At 51.8% G+C, this 15,464-nt stretch overlaps 7 protein-coding genes across 7 annotated transcripts; 4 read left to right on the top strand and 3 right to left on the bottom strand.

Annotated features, from left to right (window-relative positions):
* Positions 1-79: 79 nt before the first annotated feature.
* Z520_10209 (uncharacterized protein) lies at positions 80-916 on the bottom strand (the record flags this gene model as incomplete). Its single annotated transcript, XM_016780702.1, has 1 exon — positions 80-916. One exon carries the CDS (start codon positions 914-916, stop codon positions 80-82), a length of 837 nt encoding a protein of 278 aa, XP_016628305.1.
* Positions 917-1,421: 505 nt separating this feature from the next.
* Positions 1,422-2,132, bottom strand: Z520_10208 (uncharacterized protein; the record flags this gene model as incomplete). The annotated part of the gene is made up of 1 exon (XM_016780701.1): positions 1,422-2,132. One exon carries the CDS (start codon positions 2,130-2,132, stop codon positions 1,422-1,424), a length of 711 nt encoding a protein of 236 aa, XP_016628304.1.
* Positions 2,133-3,162: 1,030 nt separating this feature from the next.
* On the top strand, positions 3,163-4,010 carry Z520_10207 (uncharacterized protein; the record flags this gene model as incomplete). Its single annotated transcript, XM_016780700.1, has 2 exons — positions 3,163-3,646; positions 3,718-4,010. The coding sequence occupies 2 exons, from the start codon at positions 3,163-3,165 to the stop codon at positions 4,008-4,010; spliced, it is 777 nt and encodes a 258-aa protein (XP_016628303.1).
* A 793-nt stretch (positions 4,011-4,803) lies between these two features.
* On the top strand, positions 4,804-6,168 carry Z520_10206 (uncharacterized protein; the record flags this gene model as incomplete). Its single annotated transcript, XM_016780699.1, has 2 exons — positions 4,804-5,260; positions 5,309-6,168. 2 exons carry the CDS (start codon positions 4,804-4,806, stop codon positions 6,166-6,168), a joined length of 1,317 nt encoding a protein of 438 aa, XP_016628302.1.
* A 374-nt stretch (positions 6,169-6,542) lies between these two features.
* On the top strand, positions 6,543-8,423 carry Z520_10205 (uncharacterized protein; the record flags this gene model as incomplete). The annotated part of the gene is made up of 1 exon (XM_016780698.1): positions 6,543-8,423. The coding sequence occupies one exon, from the start codon at positions 6,543-6,545 to the stop codon at positions 8,421-8,423; it is 1,881 nt and encodes a 626-aa protein (XP_016628301.1).
* A 1,517-nt stretch (positions 8,424-9,940) lies between these two features.
* On the bottom strand, positions 9,941-11,869 carry Z520_10204 (uncharacterized protein; the record flags this gene model as incomplete). Its single annotated transcript, XM_016780697.1, has 1 exon — positions 9,941-11,869. One exon carries the CDS (start codon positions 11,867-11,869, stop codon positions 9,941-9,943), a length of 1,929 nt encoding a protein of 642 aa, XP_016628300.1.
* Positions 11,870-12,875: 1,006 nt separating this feature from the next.
* Positions 12,876-14,558, top strand: Z520_10203 (uncharacterized protein; the record flags this gene model as incomplete). Its single annotated transcript, XM_016780696.1, has 2 exons — positions 12,876-12,935; positions 12,993-14,558. 2 exons carry the CDS (start codon positions 12,876-12,878, stop codon positions 14,556-14,558), a joined length of 1,626 nt encoding a protein of 541 aa, XP_016628299.1.
* Between the last annotated feature and the right edge of the window lie 906 nt (positions 14,559-15,464).

Below are 15,464 nucleotides of genomic sequence, written 5' to 3'. Positions count from 1 at the left end.
TGTCAAACCTGTCTGAAAAGGTAGGGTTGGTAACGTACATCTGTCTCCAGGTCAAACACCATCTGGGCAATGAGCCCTTTCACATCTTTCTGACAGTATGAACCCGGCAGTCGATCCTGGCACTTCGAACGTAGTTGTCCCACATAGGATAGTGTCCCCACGCCGTGATGGCGACTTTCCATCCTGCACTCATAGTTCTGATGAGCTTTCTGATTTCTTCATCTTCGTCGTTGTAGTGCCAGGTCACGGTATGAGTCTTGAAGTCCTGGCCCGCGTGAATGTTGGTGATTATTTTTCTTGGTGGAAAGTGGAAGACATGCTCTGCTTTCATGGGTGACTTTGCGTCGGGCGGAGTGACCTTAACTTCAAACCATGTCTTGCTGTTTCTGTATGTCCCGACATCCTGCAACTCATTGCTGTGACCTTGATCGCAAGAACTGGTGCTGAATGTCAGGGATCGCAATGATTTGGGTGGCAATGTAGCAGGCAATTCAGCTTCAACATAGACCACGCCTGGTCTGTGACCGCCGACACTGTGTTCTCGCTGAGTGACTTTGAAAGGCTCTGGGTCGACTCTTGATGCCAGATGAATATCCTGCCACAATTCGGCCAGGTCAAGAATCTCTGGAACCACATCACGATCGACGACACGGGAGAGGATCATGGCAGTGCGGTAAACGCCGCGGTCGGGAGGCCCTTTGGGCTCCAGGGTAACAGAGTAGCAGAGTTCATCGCACTTTTTCAGGGCGCGGTCTGCGTATGGACGGACACGGTCTGGGAGACTCGGGATCAGGAGGTATCGGATGATGAGTGGCAAGATAATGTTGAGGACAAGTTTGAAGAGGATGAGTTTGAGAAGGAAAAAGTAGATGGCCCAGAGCCCAAACAGGCCCAGGAGAAGATGATTCAACAACATATTCAAGAAATGGAAGCTCGGGAGGAGGATGACAATACGACGGCCATTGATTAAGAGGAAGGGCGAGGGCTTGTAAGCTACAGTATTAGCAACCACATGGTAGCGGTGAAGTAGGACGGCCGAAGAGGACGAGGATAAGATACGGGACAAGATTAGGAGGAGGAGGAGAAGAAAAGTGCCTGATGACTTGAATCTTTCAAGACTCATCAGGCACGTGGTGGGGAAATATTTTGGGAAGGGGACGCGTTTGAAGGCTCAATGGCCCAAACGGGGAGTTGAGTGATGGATGCCTGGTGCCTGACGACGGATGAAGGAACGGCCACTGTGTTGATGCTGGGAAGGTCCGTTGGGCACCTACCTGGAGCCTGTCGGGGAAGCCCAGGTAAAGAGACACCTGAAGAGGTCCAGCTTCAGGCCCAGGAGAAAGGGTGTTGTCCTCAGCCAACCTCCTTATGTGACTCGCTCAGTCTCCCTGCGCCTTCCACTTGCACACCCTCTCAACCTCTCAGCCAGCGCCCTCAATGTTCTCACCTCTCACCACCCACAGCGGATCTGTCATGAACGATCCTTCCACCAGCGTCTGGATCTCAATATTGCGCCATCCGCTCCACCACAGATAGTCCCCAACCATATTGAGCCTCTCATCCTCGTCGATCTTGAGCCACCTTCCGACCACTTTGGTCGGAAAGCACCGATTGGAAATGACCAGATGCACTTTTCCTCCCGGGTTGGTCTGCCTTCGAATACTCTGCAGCACCTCAACTGGCTTTGTAAGGTAGTCGATGGACACCACACACGTCGATGCGTCCAACTTCCCCACGGTCGAGCCAGGTAAGTGTACCTCTGGATCCTCATTGAGATCTTGCACAGACCAGTGTGTCAATACAGGATTCTTGCTCAGCTCAGCACGGTTCATCCCCGTGCCTAGCACCTCGACTTCCCCTTCCGATGCTGCCTTGGTGACCTCAGCCGGATAATGTGAGATCCAACTGGAACAAAAGTCCAATATTCGGCCTTTGCGAGGCAGGACCTGCGCGTAATACTTGCGCACGTTATTGATGGCATTGTCGTCGATGTGTGTTACAAAGCGCGGAGCAGCATAAAAGTTGGAATCATTCCCTGGCTCCATGGGCGTGAGGTCTTCCTGGGAATAAGGAAATGCTCCATCCGGACTATGTGGCACATAGCGCCTTGAGGACATCGGGCTCGAATCCATCTTTCTCGTTGCTGCGATCAATCCTGAGAAAAGAGACATGGACCGAAGACTGATTCTGATTCGGATGGCGGCAGGGGACATTTGCCCTCTCAGCTATATGTTAGGGGCAGAGCGACGATGCGGTTCTGACAATGTTCTCGGTTCAGAAATCAATCAGCTTTTGAAGCCGCCAATGACGTCTTCGACTTCCTGACCAACCCAGAAGTGGAAGCTTGTTTGGGTCGAACAAGTGCGCCATCCTTGCGACACAAAGGACAAGTCTTTGCGGCGGACAGCAACCTGAAACTGATGCTTGGGGCTTTGCTTGGTGTCGTCTCTGACTATTCGCCGCAGTTACTGTCCTTGGACGCTGTTCGACAAGTCATGGCTCTGCAGCAACGGGTGCGTCAGTATTTGCCACGGCGCGGTGGCGATCGCACGCGTTCTAGCGCGTCGAACGAAAGAGCCCAAACACTGTCTGTGTGCACTGGATCCTTGTTGCTATGAGAGGCTATTGCCGGATACAGTATCCTTCACAGAGATGCTGAGCAAAGACTTCTCACTGTCGCAATGCTGTACAGGGCTTCATGGTCCCTTTGAACCCTGCAGAAGTCGCCGCGTGCTGCGTCATTGCCAATACAACGGAGTGACGGAGTGACATGCCGGCCACTGAAGGCTCCAAATCACCGATTCGGCATGCCTTCCTCCAGACGGTGATATATACCAACAGGACATGATGCAACTTAGTGTCATTCCCTTGGCGATTGCTTTATCTGTGTCGTAGCCAGAAGACAATATTGGAAAGACTGCTCACTTCTCGAGAGTCAAAAACACTAGGTGCCGAGTTATTGAAAGGCATACCCAACATACTATCAGCCTATACCACGCCAACCAGCTAGCCATATTTCGTCTGCCCACCAAGGATCAAGATGTTGGAAGGCCAGTCGAGAATCGTAATAAGCGGTGCCGGTCAAGGTACAATGCACCTGGGTTCATGTTTAGCTGTTGGGCTCGAAACATTGCTTACATTTTGCCAGGCATTGGAAGAGCTATGGCTCGTCATTTCGCAACTCGGGGCCACAAGATTTTCATCCTTGACCTCAACGAAGATAACATTCGACACACAGCTGAGGATCACTTGAAAGAACACTCGGACCGTGTCGGTTGGTCTAAGTGCGATCTGCGTAGCGTCGAGGACATCCGCTCCACGGTCCAGAAAGCCGCCAAGTTCCTTGACAATCGTATCGACTTTTTGATCAACAATGCCGGCATCTCATATCCCTACTGGCCAGATGGAAAGACCATGGCCGACGAGTCAGTCCTGGACAAGTGGCAGGCATATGTGGAAACCAACCTCACAGGTCCTTTCGTCATGTCTCAAGCATGTATTCCTTTCATGAAAGTCGAAAGGCAAGAAGACAAGAAAAAACTCCCCGAGTCCCAGGTCGGTAGTGCAGGACCATGTATCATCCATGTCAGTAGTTTCCGAGCCATGATCTCGGATCCCAATCAGGAGGGCTATGCTTCGACCAAAGGTAATTCCGAGCCCAACAATTGTCTCTCGTGAACAATGTCTCAAAGACCAACGACTGACTTGTTCATACAGCGGGATTACTCGGGCTCACTCAGAGTATGGCGGTCTCCCTGCAGAAATTTGGCATCCGCGTCAACATGGTATCACCTGGGCGAATCAAGGTCACTCATGAGAATCCGGAAGCGGATGAAAAAGGAGAGGACTGGTCTTTGGAAGAAGACGATGTCAACGTTCACCCTACCAACAGAGCCGGACTGCCCGAGGATATTACCGAGGCCTGTGAATACCTGATGGGCGCGGGTTTTGTGACGGCCCAGAATTTGGTTGTCGACGGTGGCGTTAGTAAGGTAAAGGGCAAGGCGTAAGGACCTGACAAGGAGGGTAGTCCCTGGAAGGATGGCACTCATCCACCGACGTGGCATCATAGGACGAAGAGTCCTGGGCCGGCGTAAGGTAAATCTGCTAGATATGGCGAGCATCATTGCGGCTGTCAGGGGCATTTTCCCTTGAATGCTTACAGCTTCTGTGATGAACGGGTATTACGAATAGCACATGCAGCTCATCGACAATGGGCGCACTGTGGACTGTGAAACCGCTCTGCGGACTCCTCTTTGGCAGCTCATTTGAGGGCCTGTTTTGCCACTTACTACGTAGCTAATGAAGAACCTGGCAGGCAGGCACCCAGGCATGGATACAGAGCCTCACGGTATCGAGTTGGACGGACTCGGGACGAAAAGAAGCCGAAGCAAAGCGATGATTGATATTCGCTTACCCAAGCAGCAGATCGAGACCAGTCGGTGCCATCAACGCCTCCGCATGGTAGACGAACTCTTCTGACCAGTATCATCCCCGGATTTCGTATACGCTGCTCCATGGTCGGTGACCGAGGCATTCTATTGGCCAATCCATATACCTGCTGACCTCATTGTCCAAAGGTTGGATTCCGCCGTCAACAAGTCCCGTGAAGGATTGGAGTAGGTACATAAAAGGAGATGCTCATGACTGTAGAATGAGGAAGCGTTGGATTTAGCATCGATGCTCGCCCGATCCTATTCTGCTTGGACAACATCTGTCGCTCCCTTGACCAGAATCCGTCCTACCTGCTCAACGTCTCCATTACGTCAATTCCAACATCTCCAAGTACCCAAGCGACGAACTATGGCCACGGCATCTCACATTGAGCTGAGTCCGGCCGGCGCGGGTGTCTACCATGTCCCAGATATACCCGCAGAGTCCGGCAAGATCGGAAGCCAGCTGCTTCAGGAAAATCACGACAAGTTCCACATCTACTTCAATACCGGCGGCTTCCATAACCACATCGCCCATCACCTTTTGAGCATTTATGCCCTAGGAGCCACCCCCGAAGAAATTCAGAAGGCCTTCGATATCAACAAGACTTATCAAAGATCACAGTTCCCGGTGGATGATCGGGAAGTCGAAGCATTGGCAGATCCTGACAAATTCAAGGAATTCTTGGGCAAGGAGAAGTATTTCCACGAGTTTGAGATGTTCTTCCAGAGAGAAATGGAGAAGAAGGGCTGGGAGAAGGTTCTGAACGAGCAGTTGTTCGCGCGGAGCGAGCATGCTGAGAGGATCCTTGACAGAATGTTTGCTGGTGAGTTGCACCGACGTCAGCTTAGCCGCTTATACTGACGCATGTCAGGCTTCTTACATCCCCTGATTCATCTCGGGTTCGGCGTCGAGTTCAAGCAGCCAGCTATCATTGTCGAAGCCCTTGCCCAGGCAGCAATACACGATGGGTGGACGGGGAAATTCCTTCACGCCGCCGAAGATGCCGCGAAAAGCAACACTACATCGAAAAGCCTGGTGCAGCTTATCCACGAGGCTCGTGCAGATCGTAAGCTGCGCACATCGGCTCACTGGGAAGATGGCAACAAGGTCCGGGACGGTGTTTTCGTCCGGGCTCCCGATGAAATGATATCATTGGCATCTCAGTGGCACGTCAAACCTGACGAGCTGGAGCAGAAGACGGCCGAGATGATCAATGCCGCTGTGTATTTCGCGGGTGCAGCACAGAAACCCACCAAGCAGATCAAGTTCGACTTCTTCTACATGCACTGCGTCAACTGCTCCATTTTCTTCTCGGCATTCCTGAAGGAGCCCTGGTTGAAGGTGGAGGACAAGTGTCGACTGCTGGAATGGAAGGGCCGCATGGATCTTGCGCTATACGTATCGCGGGGATGTCCAGAGCTGCTGATCGACGAAATCAAGAACTATGAACCCAAGAACTCGGGCGACGGATGGACAGAAATCATACGTCGAGTGGACAGGTTCCCGGACGATGGCCATGCCAGCAAGCTTGTCCGGGCAATTGCACACAGCGAGCAAGTTTGCAAACCATTCGAGGCTCAGGGGGACGATGTCTTCCCCATCAAAGGAGACATGTTCCTGAAGTTGGGCCACATGGCAATTGACTCGGTGGAATCGAGTGATCCGAACTGGGTGAGATCGGCTGGGTTCGAGGAGGCATGGGAAAAGATTCCAGGACGGGCGAAACTGTGAACTTAGCTTGATCGAGTCTTGTGCTCACTGTATGCTGTGAATGTACGATATTGTCTCTCTCTCCTGTCGATGATAGTATGGTGTTTATTCTATCGGATTCGACGGCCAATGTAGCGGCCGAGCGAGCCACGCAGCAGCCATTCTATGCTCGGACCCAATCATTGCGTACCCCGCAGGCGATGGTGACACTCGACGATCCCCGCGTCCAGCCACGACCGTCGACCACGCAGTCATCACCTTCATCCGTCCCGCTCCAGGCATCAACGACTTGCTTCTGTTTCATCACGCTTCTTCTCTACTTGTGTTACTTTTTGTTCCTGTTTCATAATCTCTTGCCTTAGTTTCAATCATTCTCAGATACTGCCGCAGACAAGATGCCAGACGACAAAAAGCCCCCGGACCACTCCATGGCCCCTCCTCCTATGGATCCATTCCCCACCTATCAGACTCCCTATCCTCGCTCCAACAAGGACGACGAGAACCCATTCATCCTATTCCGCCGCTTTGCTGACGAGCAATTCTCATCCTTCTTCTCGGGGTTTCCCCAGCTGTTTGGCGTCTCTGGTGCCCGCAGTGACCGCCTGAAGCAAGAAGTCGACGACCTGATGCGTCAGAGACAGGAATGGGAGGAAGGCTTCCGGAAGCAGGTCGAGCAGGAGATGGAGGAGATGAGACAGCAGGTGGAAAAATCCAAGAATGAAGCCTGGAGATCGATGGAAGACGCGTGGAGACAACACTCGATGCAGACCAGGAGTGATGCAAAGGACACCCCTTGGTGGACTCGAGGCAGAGCTGCCCGTTGTCCTGCTTTGAACGGCCAAGAGCCCCAGAATAACGCGGATAAATGTCCTGCTCTGTACGATGAAGCGGGACATCCCAGGACCGAATTGGATGCCTATAATGCACTCCCGCGGAAAAACGATGACAAACAGGTGCAAGTACCCGAGGCACCAGCTCACAGATCGACCGAGAAGAGCCCTTCCAATTCTTGGTTCTCTGCTCTTGGCTGGGACGGCAAGCAGAAAGAGAAGTATTCGCCCAGCACCTGCAGCAACACTGACGAGACTAAAGACCGTGCTCCAAACGAGAAGCCCATTTCTCCGCCTACCACATATTCCCTCTGGGCAGCCCGGCGGATGCAACCGTTCGATAATCCCGACGAGACACTCCCCTGGCTTATGCTCAGCCCTTATTCCCCAATCTACCTCTGCAATCCTGCACAATCGCGACTTTTCAAAGTCAAGATCCAAGACTCGGAAGGCGAGCCATTCCAGATCTCTGGCGCCAAGTTCTTCGAGAGATGGTATACGAGCGTAGACGAGAAGTTGGCAAAACACAAGCCTTGGGCTGACGCGTTTGAGGACCTGTTGAGCCTCCAGCAGACAGGAAAGATGGTTGATAGGGACAATTGGAATACTTGGCGAACCCCTAAGACCTGGATACACGACATGGTGAGCAGGGGCAGTCTCGGAAATCGATGGGGCTTTAGCGAGCACGGTATGCTGGTCAAACGGGCGGTTCCTCCGAGAACTGTAGGAACGACAGAATCTCTTACAGACGCGGAACACCGTTGTGCCAGATGGCGCTGGAGCCATCAGTGTCATCGACGCAACAACTCCGCGGGAGAAGTCACGCCACCTGAAGAGCAACCAGAAGAGAGCAGTGCTGCCGCAAATGCAACCATTTCGGCGGATGATGAAGCTGCGCAGGAAGCCCTTGGGCCAGCCGCTGTTGGTTCTGTCAATGAGGAGGAGACAAGGGCTCCCCTTCCTGCGACTTCTCGATCGTCTTACTCGTTCGACTCCTCCGCTTTATCCTCCACTAATGACAACGACATGCGACCTAATGACAAGACTCTGGTGGGGCATTCTACTACGATCTCCACCCGCACGTTGCCGGATGGCTCCATTGAGTCGAGAGTGGTCTATAAGCGACAGTTCGCAGATGGAACAGAAGCGACCGATGAGACGGTCACTCATCCCAGCCCGAGCACCCGCACTGAGACGGATTATAGAGAGCCCCAAGGTCTCCTTCGATCTGAACTCGATGGGCAACAAAAGAATCAGGAACACAAGCGAGAGCAAGAGCAAGAGTCTCAATATGCGAAGCGATTTCCTCGAAGGATCCCAATTTCTGAGGCCGAGCCGGAGCCGGAGGTGGAGCATGAGCGGCAGCCACAGTCAACGCAACAGCAAGATAGTACCAACAGCAATGAGCGACCCAGACGGAGTGGCGGTGGGTGGTTCTGGAACTGATCAAATCACGAGGAAGGAATGAAGACTGAAGCCAAACAACATTGTATCATGGCCGAAAAGCTACGCGATCTCCTCTTCTCGGTATTAAGGACTCAACACTTGCTCAAGACACTAAACACAGATTGCAACTCTGGACTTTTTCATCTGGTACTTTGATTGCTGTTCAAGATGTCCTTTTCTTCTTCGGAGAGCCGACGAAATAGGATGGTATTGATATTGACACTATTGGTTTGAAGCGAAGAATGAATGTATGTGGGGATTATGTAAATACCTAGGTAGTTGATAACCTCCTCTCTATCTTATATCTTAGTTGACCAGCGACATTTATCATAACCACGACCTCCTTCCTACCAGTCTCTTCTCCTCTCCTCTCTATTTCATGTACCGAGCAAGAGCCTAAAGGAACTGACCAAGGCAATGGAATGGGAAGCAGGAAAATCCTCGGGGTTTCGAGGTTACACAATCTACCTAGGGTATCGGCCCCTGTACATAACTAAGGTATCTATGCACTTATGTCTGCGTACATCTTTCTCCTTGTCTCAATGGCCCAAATGTCCGTCGGGGAACTGCCAGCTCTCCTGCCTCGCCCTCCTTATTGGACAGCGCATGAAGGGTCTCTAAGGGGTATATATAGCAATGCGAGTATATGCCCTCGTACTATAAATAACCCACCTGCAACCTGCCCGCAGGGGGTCCTGTATGCATGAATGCCTCATAGGTACGAGGCACAATACATGCGGACGGCTACCAGAGAGTTAAGGGTCGACGTTCCAACGACGCTGGGGATTGCCGGCGAATGCATACCTAGGCAGGTAGGTACTCAGGACGAGGAGATGGCGCGGGGTTTCTTGTTTGCATACCTAGGTACCTATCTTCCTTCAGTGTTGCTATAACTGTTTGTTGTACCTACGTCGCTACCGCTATGGTTACTAATGCGATGCTGCGCTAAGCGACTACCCTGGGTATGCTGTGGTATGCTATCCAACACCGTGCATGCCATGTGTGTTACTGTGTGTACGTACGTAAACGTCAAGCAAGAATAGAAATGACAACAAGGAGCCTTCACATGCAGAATTCGTGGCGGAAGTTCCTTGATGTAGACCCCAGTGCTGCTGCTGCTGCTGCTGCACGGGTCTCGGAACCAAGTCAATATCAATCCTTCAGCTTCATTGGGTCAAATCGAAACCAGACACGTTGCTGTGGCCCCCAGACACCCAACTCGCTCGGCCATGCAACATATGAAATGCAGAAAAAAGGAATGGGGATCAAACCCACAAACACCCTCGACATCAATCACCTCAATCATGCTGCTTTCCAATGCCCTGCACGTCGACCATGGCCCCGTCCGCGTTGATTCATCATGTCATTCTCGTATTGCATCATGCTCCATGTCCGATCCTCCACGCCCTGAACTCAAACAATCAACGGTCATGTCTCATCAGTTAAAGGTGCCTGCCTCGTTCCCCATTCAACCTCTCGCCTCTGGCTTGGATTCATGCGGCTTCTTCTCAGCTCTTTCAGAAAACGTCGTCAGGCCATTCCCAGTTCTCCATCTGGACACCTTTTCCCTGCATTGGCGCAGCGTGAGCTTTGACCTTTACTCCCCCAACGTCCACGATTCCATTTCCTGAGTTCATCTCTGGTACTAACTTTGGACTGAATGTATCGTTCGTCGAGCATTGGTTTTCTTTCCTAGCTTGTGCTGTCCACGTTTCTTCGTCCTCCTCGAGAATGGCAGAGAATGGATGTGAAAACCCTTCGCCTCTAACAACAGACGAACGCCGGCGCTGCTTTTTCATGTGCTTTGGTTGGTCAATAATGTCTGACGTTGAAATTACAACCAGACTACCGTTTCCCTTGTTCTTAACATGCGGCTGATTCGTGGTGTTGCTCAACGTCCTCAACGCCGCACGCTCCGGCAATAGTGCCACCGCTGGGGCTGCTGCTCCAGACTGTTTCTGGCTCTGCTTCTTAGCGGAGGACTTGGCGGTGGAGACGTCATCTTCGTGGACTATTCCAGGAGTTAGAGTATGCTGTCGGGAAGAAGACGATGCTGGCTGAGGAGTCTTCTCTTGCTGCTTCTGTCTCAACAAAGCTCGTAGCTGTTGGTTCTCCTTCTCCAATTCCCGGCGGGTTGGTCGTTTCTGATGATCAAGGTCATTATGACTGTCAGACCACTCGGAGTCAGCGGGAACTATCTTCGATGGAGATTGACCGGGACGTCTATCATTGTTTGGTGCTGGCCAGCTCTGAGATTGGCTGCCAGTAGTGGCTTCCATCTCTTCCAAAGCATGGTCGCCTGATGTTGCTGTAGCTAGGCCCACGTTGGATTTTCTCCTCTTCATGCCAAATTGCTGAGCGTACGCTTCTTCTGCACGTCTCTTTCTATCGTTGAGCACTTCGAGATCGCTATTATGACTTGATGCGGAGGATTTCTTTTCCGGACTTTCTGACCCGTCTGCAGCCTTCCTCTTGTCACTATGGAGGTTCCATAGCGACATACTTTTCCTCAGGCCGTTCTTTTTCTTTGCAGCAGGTTCCCCCTCGACCTTTGATGTGTTCTCTTTTGACCTGGCTTTCGTGCCAAACTTGAACAGGCGCTGCTTCAGGGTAGGGGCGATTGTGGTTTCTGGTTTGAACTCGCTCAAATCAATAGAAGAGCGCTGTGGTGACGCCCGTGGGGTTGGATCATCGTCTGATTCAGTTTCAGAGCAACTAGTGATCGAACTATGCTCCTGCCACGTAGAAGATATTCCGGCAGACCGTGCATTCATGCTTCCCTCTGCAAACTTTGACGCTCTTGCGGACAGATCTTCCTCTCTGAGGTTGGCATCAGCATTTTCGATTGTAAATTTCGAGTGACTATGTGCTGGCCCTCGACTAGTTTTTGGTCTCTCGTTCACATCCACTGGATGGGCCAGAGGGGCAAAAGGACGTAATTCTCTCAGTTGTTTGCTTGGTTGCAGAATTGGGCTATGTGCATCGGGTGGCTGCAGGAAGAAGACATTGTCGGCGAAGGGCATAGTTGTCCTGGATGGGGATTGTCTACTCCAGGCTTCCCGCTCTTCTGTGATGAAGTATGGCTCATTGTGGGTGTTGTTGAACGTTTTGAGTGTCAACTCGCTGTCTTCCCATGTTGGACTCGCCCGGCAAGGGGTTTTCGGAGGGGGAGTCTTTCGATATGAGACACGTAAACTGGAAACGTGCTGTAGCTCTGGGGATCTCTTGGGGACAGTGGACGCGTTTCGAGGAGGGGTTGAAGCCTGATCATTCAATGTCCGTACATGTGCCTGGAACTTCTGTCGAGGTGAGAGCGGAGGAGACGAGGCCGAGGCTGAGCCATGGAGACAGGAATCGGATATGAGGTGTGTAGTTGTTGGGGCTCGAGGGGGAGCCATCATCGATTGTGTCTGGGATAAGAGGTGGGCGAACTCTTGACGATTCATGGTGATGCCAATATTGATTATGCCATTACAATTATCGCTAATGGTGCAAATACCATGCAAAGATGGTACTCGTAAGCAGTTTACTGAACTGTATAGAAGAGAAGATAGTGGTCGAGTGGTAAAGTGAAGGCCGAGTGATTTGTTTACAATCACCACGACACTCTGCATGCAGCGTGCAGGGTGCAGCATGCGGCATGCGCCAGGGGACGCCGGGAAATTGGTGGGGCACTGATTGGCATTGACAGCAATGACAGGCACTCGACCGGTGCCGAGGCGAACCACTTACGTAGCTTGTCAGACCCCGACTGGACGGTGACTGGTGACCGCTTCAAGGGGATCGACCCCCCGCTGCCCCCGGAAGCATCCCTCGAGCCCTATGAGCTCAATTACGACACCCAAGGTTTGTTTTAGCGGTCTCTTTTTCCGGTAGGTTGGCACCTAACACAACTGGGAGGGATCGATGGAAAAAAGAGTAAGCCTGACATTTCGGGGAATTGTTCAGCTTCCATTCGCCCCCGGACCACCTACAGGCTGGTGAGGCCTAGGCCATGCGCCGCTTAATTCAGCATCCTTCCCCCTCCTCCGCCCTTGTGGGGTCTAAATCTAGCCATCCCTATTACATGATCAAGGTCCTACTACTTCTCTCACACGGCCGACGTGAATCAATCAGCCAGGCTTTCGGGGACTATCCAGATGCGGTTTGTCCGCCTTACAATTCTGTCCCCCCTCAACTGCGACTGCACTCTTGCTTACTGAATGAATACTTATTGGCATCTCATACCCACGGTATTGATCATCTCAACCGCAGTCACTTCCCTGCGCGCTGGGGGATGCGACAGCGTGTACCCCGATACCTGAATCAGAATGCTCCTGCTCGGTCAATGCGCCGCTTAAACCTCTCGACCGCCCTGCACTTTCTATCGCAAGATGAGACTCGTCTCACTCCTTGTGCAAGGTATATTTGGCTACTTGGTGCACGCACTCGCAGCTTGATCTCTTAACAGCAATGGTTGGAGTCCCTGGGAAAAGCAAAGGTTGCAGCACCTGCCGGCGGCGCAAAAAGGGCGTAAGTACCTTGGCCAGAGCCACCATTTGATTACACGCGCTCATTTCTTTGACCTAGTGCGATCAGAAACGTCCAATCTGCGGTCAATGTGCTGCAAGTGGCAATATCTGCGGTGGTTACGACCGTGAGCGAACCTTCATTCTTCATCCCGCCAGTAAAAAGGTCCAACACGCCATCTTTGTCGGACGTAACAAGCCCGCTATCGTTCCTCTCCCTGGCTCAGTCAATCGCGGAGCAGTGGAATCACAATGCAAGAGTCTATTTTGGGACCTCTATATGCCCCAGGGAGATGCAGCATGCCGGGATGACTTTATAATCCGGTGTGGCCACCCCATGAATTGGGCAGAAGTTATCCAAAATGTCTCAAAACAAGATATCTCCTTGGCGGACGCCTTTTCAGCGTTGAGCATTTCAAGAGTCGGTCAAGGCCACAGAGACGTCCGTCTTGTTCATGAAAGTGCGAAACTTTACGGAAAGGCACTCAAAGAGCTACAGCTCGCGCTCTTCGACCCCCAACGGATGCATTCCGATCACGTCCTCATGGCGTGTATGCTGTTGGGGCTTTATGAAGTCTTTGAGGGTCCGGCATTCAATTCACGAACTTGGGTGGCACACGCCACAGGAGCGGCTCGACTGATCCAACTTCGAGGTGCTAAGGCTCATCAGAATTGGAATGGTCATCACCCTTTCCTGGCTTCGAGGATCCCCACAATATATGCTGCCATTCTACAGAGGAAAGCAACCTACTTGGCTACTGAAGAATGGCGAACAGTACCCTGGGAGTTCCAGCACAGGACATATTTTGATAGGATGGTTGACCTGGGCACTTTCATCCCGGGCATCTTGGAGAAATTCGATATTCTCCAGGGGTATCATTTTGACACGACCCCGGACCTTGCTCAGCTGTTGGATGAATGCAGAGACCTGCAGACAAGAATCAATAGATGGAGGGATGGCACAAAGAAGGGCGCGACGCCACGGGTCGTAGAACACGATCCAATCGAGAAGCCTACTTACCCTTTTGCCACCGACTTGTGGTTCGAAAATCACTTGTTCGCCCACGCACGCCTGGTCTATTATACATGTTCGCTAGCATTGAGCGAAGTGGGGAATGAGATCTTGCACGCTCTTTATCTCCGAGATCAAAAACGACTGAGCTCTGTCGACCACGCACTGCTGAAGGAGCTTTTCGACGCGGAAACTCAAGCGGTCAATATCTGCCGATGTGTTTCTTATTGCTTGCAACCAGACATGGGAGCTTGGGGCGCTAACATTATCAACTTTCCTGCAAATCTGGCGCTTGCGTATTATCGAAAGAGAGGCCACACGGCAGCTACTGAGTGGCTTGAAAGGGCTTTCCAAACCGCAAAGTTGAGAGGACTACACGTCGAGAATGTCTTCGACGTGCTTCTACCGAGTCTTCGAGATCGAGACGATCGAATGCGGCTCTTGAGAAGAGAATCGAGTACCGAATCATCGGATAGTAGTGAACACTCGCCGGCTTCGAACCATAGTGTCGCAAGCCAAACGCTGTCTCACCATAGTCTATCGAGTAATGCGACAACTATTTTCGTCTATGAAGATCCCGCGAAGGACTACGACACGAGCTACGAACCCGATTGAGACACGGTAGTCGCATAGTTGTTGCAACGCGATGAAGAGCAGATGTGTCATGACACTCTTTGAAAGTCGCTGAGTCTATCGGATTGCAAGGAATACAAAATATGTTCAAATTCCGAGAAGTGGTTCGACCTTGCAATTCAGCATGATTTTGTCTTGGTAGACGAATTCGATTCAACGATACACACGTTCGGACCATTCTGGGTCGTGGCGCCGTCAGTGTAGAAAAGACTTGTTATCAACGCACACGAACGATTCTCCGGTTTCGTGATAAAGTACGAGGTTCTTGACGGAAGCATCACGATTACAGGTGGAGATGATGCGTCTTGGTTTGCAGGGTCGACGTCTCGATTGCTTCCGGCCGGGTGAGCTACGCCCTTCTTGATATGACACCTACGGTTGACATATTCGATGAACCCACTGTCTGCGCTCTAAGAGACACGCTAGACAGGGCATTGAAGTCGGTCGTATCGATCTAATTCGATCTAAGCGGCCTCTCCGATCGTACTGAGCGGGGGAGGCATCACTTTCCCGACGTTGGAAATAAAGATGCTTCGGGAGCCATGGCCTTGTCATGCGCAGTTGCTTATCCAGCGAGAAATTCGCCTCACGCGCCACTCACGTCCGAAGCCGGTCCTTATTTTATTCCCAACCTGACCAAGAGCAGGAATATCTGTGCACTGTGACCTTCAAAACTTGGGAGGATTTCCTGTGGTGCCAGAGTCTCTCCGTCTCACGCACTCACTTGCTCCAGTCTGGTCTCAGGGGAGACCTTCTTTTAACGACATTATCTTCCCGAGCCCGTACTCCCTGCCCAGGAGCACGGGTTATGTTGAAGCTGAGGATCCAGAGTGGGGCGACAAAGCGACTCTCAAGCAGACCGTGTTCGAAGAGTGGCACGATGATCGT

Source organism: Fonsecaea multimorphosa, assembly GCF_000836435.1.
Source record: "Fonsecaea multimorphosa CBS 102226 unplaced genomic scaffold supercont1.28, whole genome shotgun sequence".
Lineage (NCBI taxonomy): Eukaryota > Fungi > Ascomycota > Eurotiomycetes > Chaetothyriales > Herpotrichiellaceae > Fonsecaea > Fonsecaea multimorphosa.
This window is presented reverse-complemented; position numbering and strand designations above follow the sequence as displayed.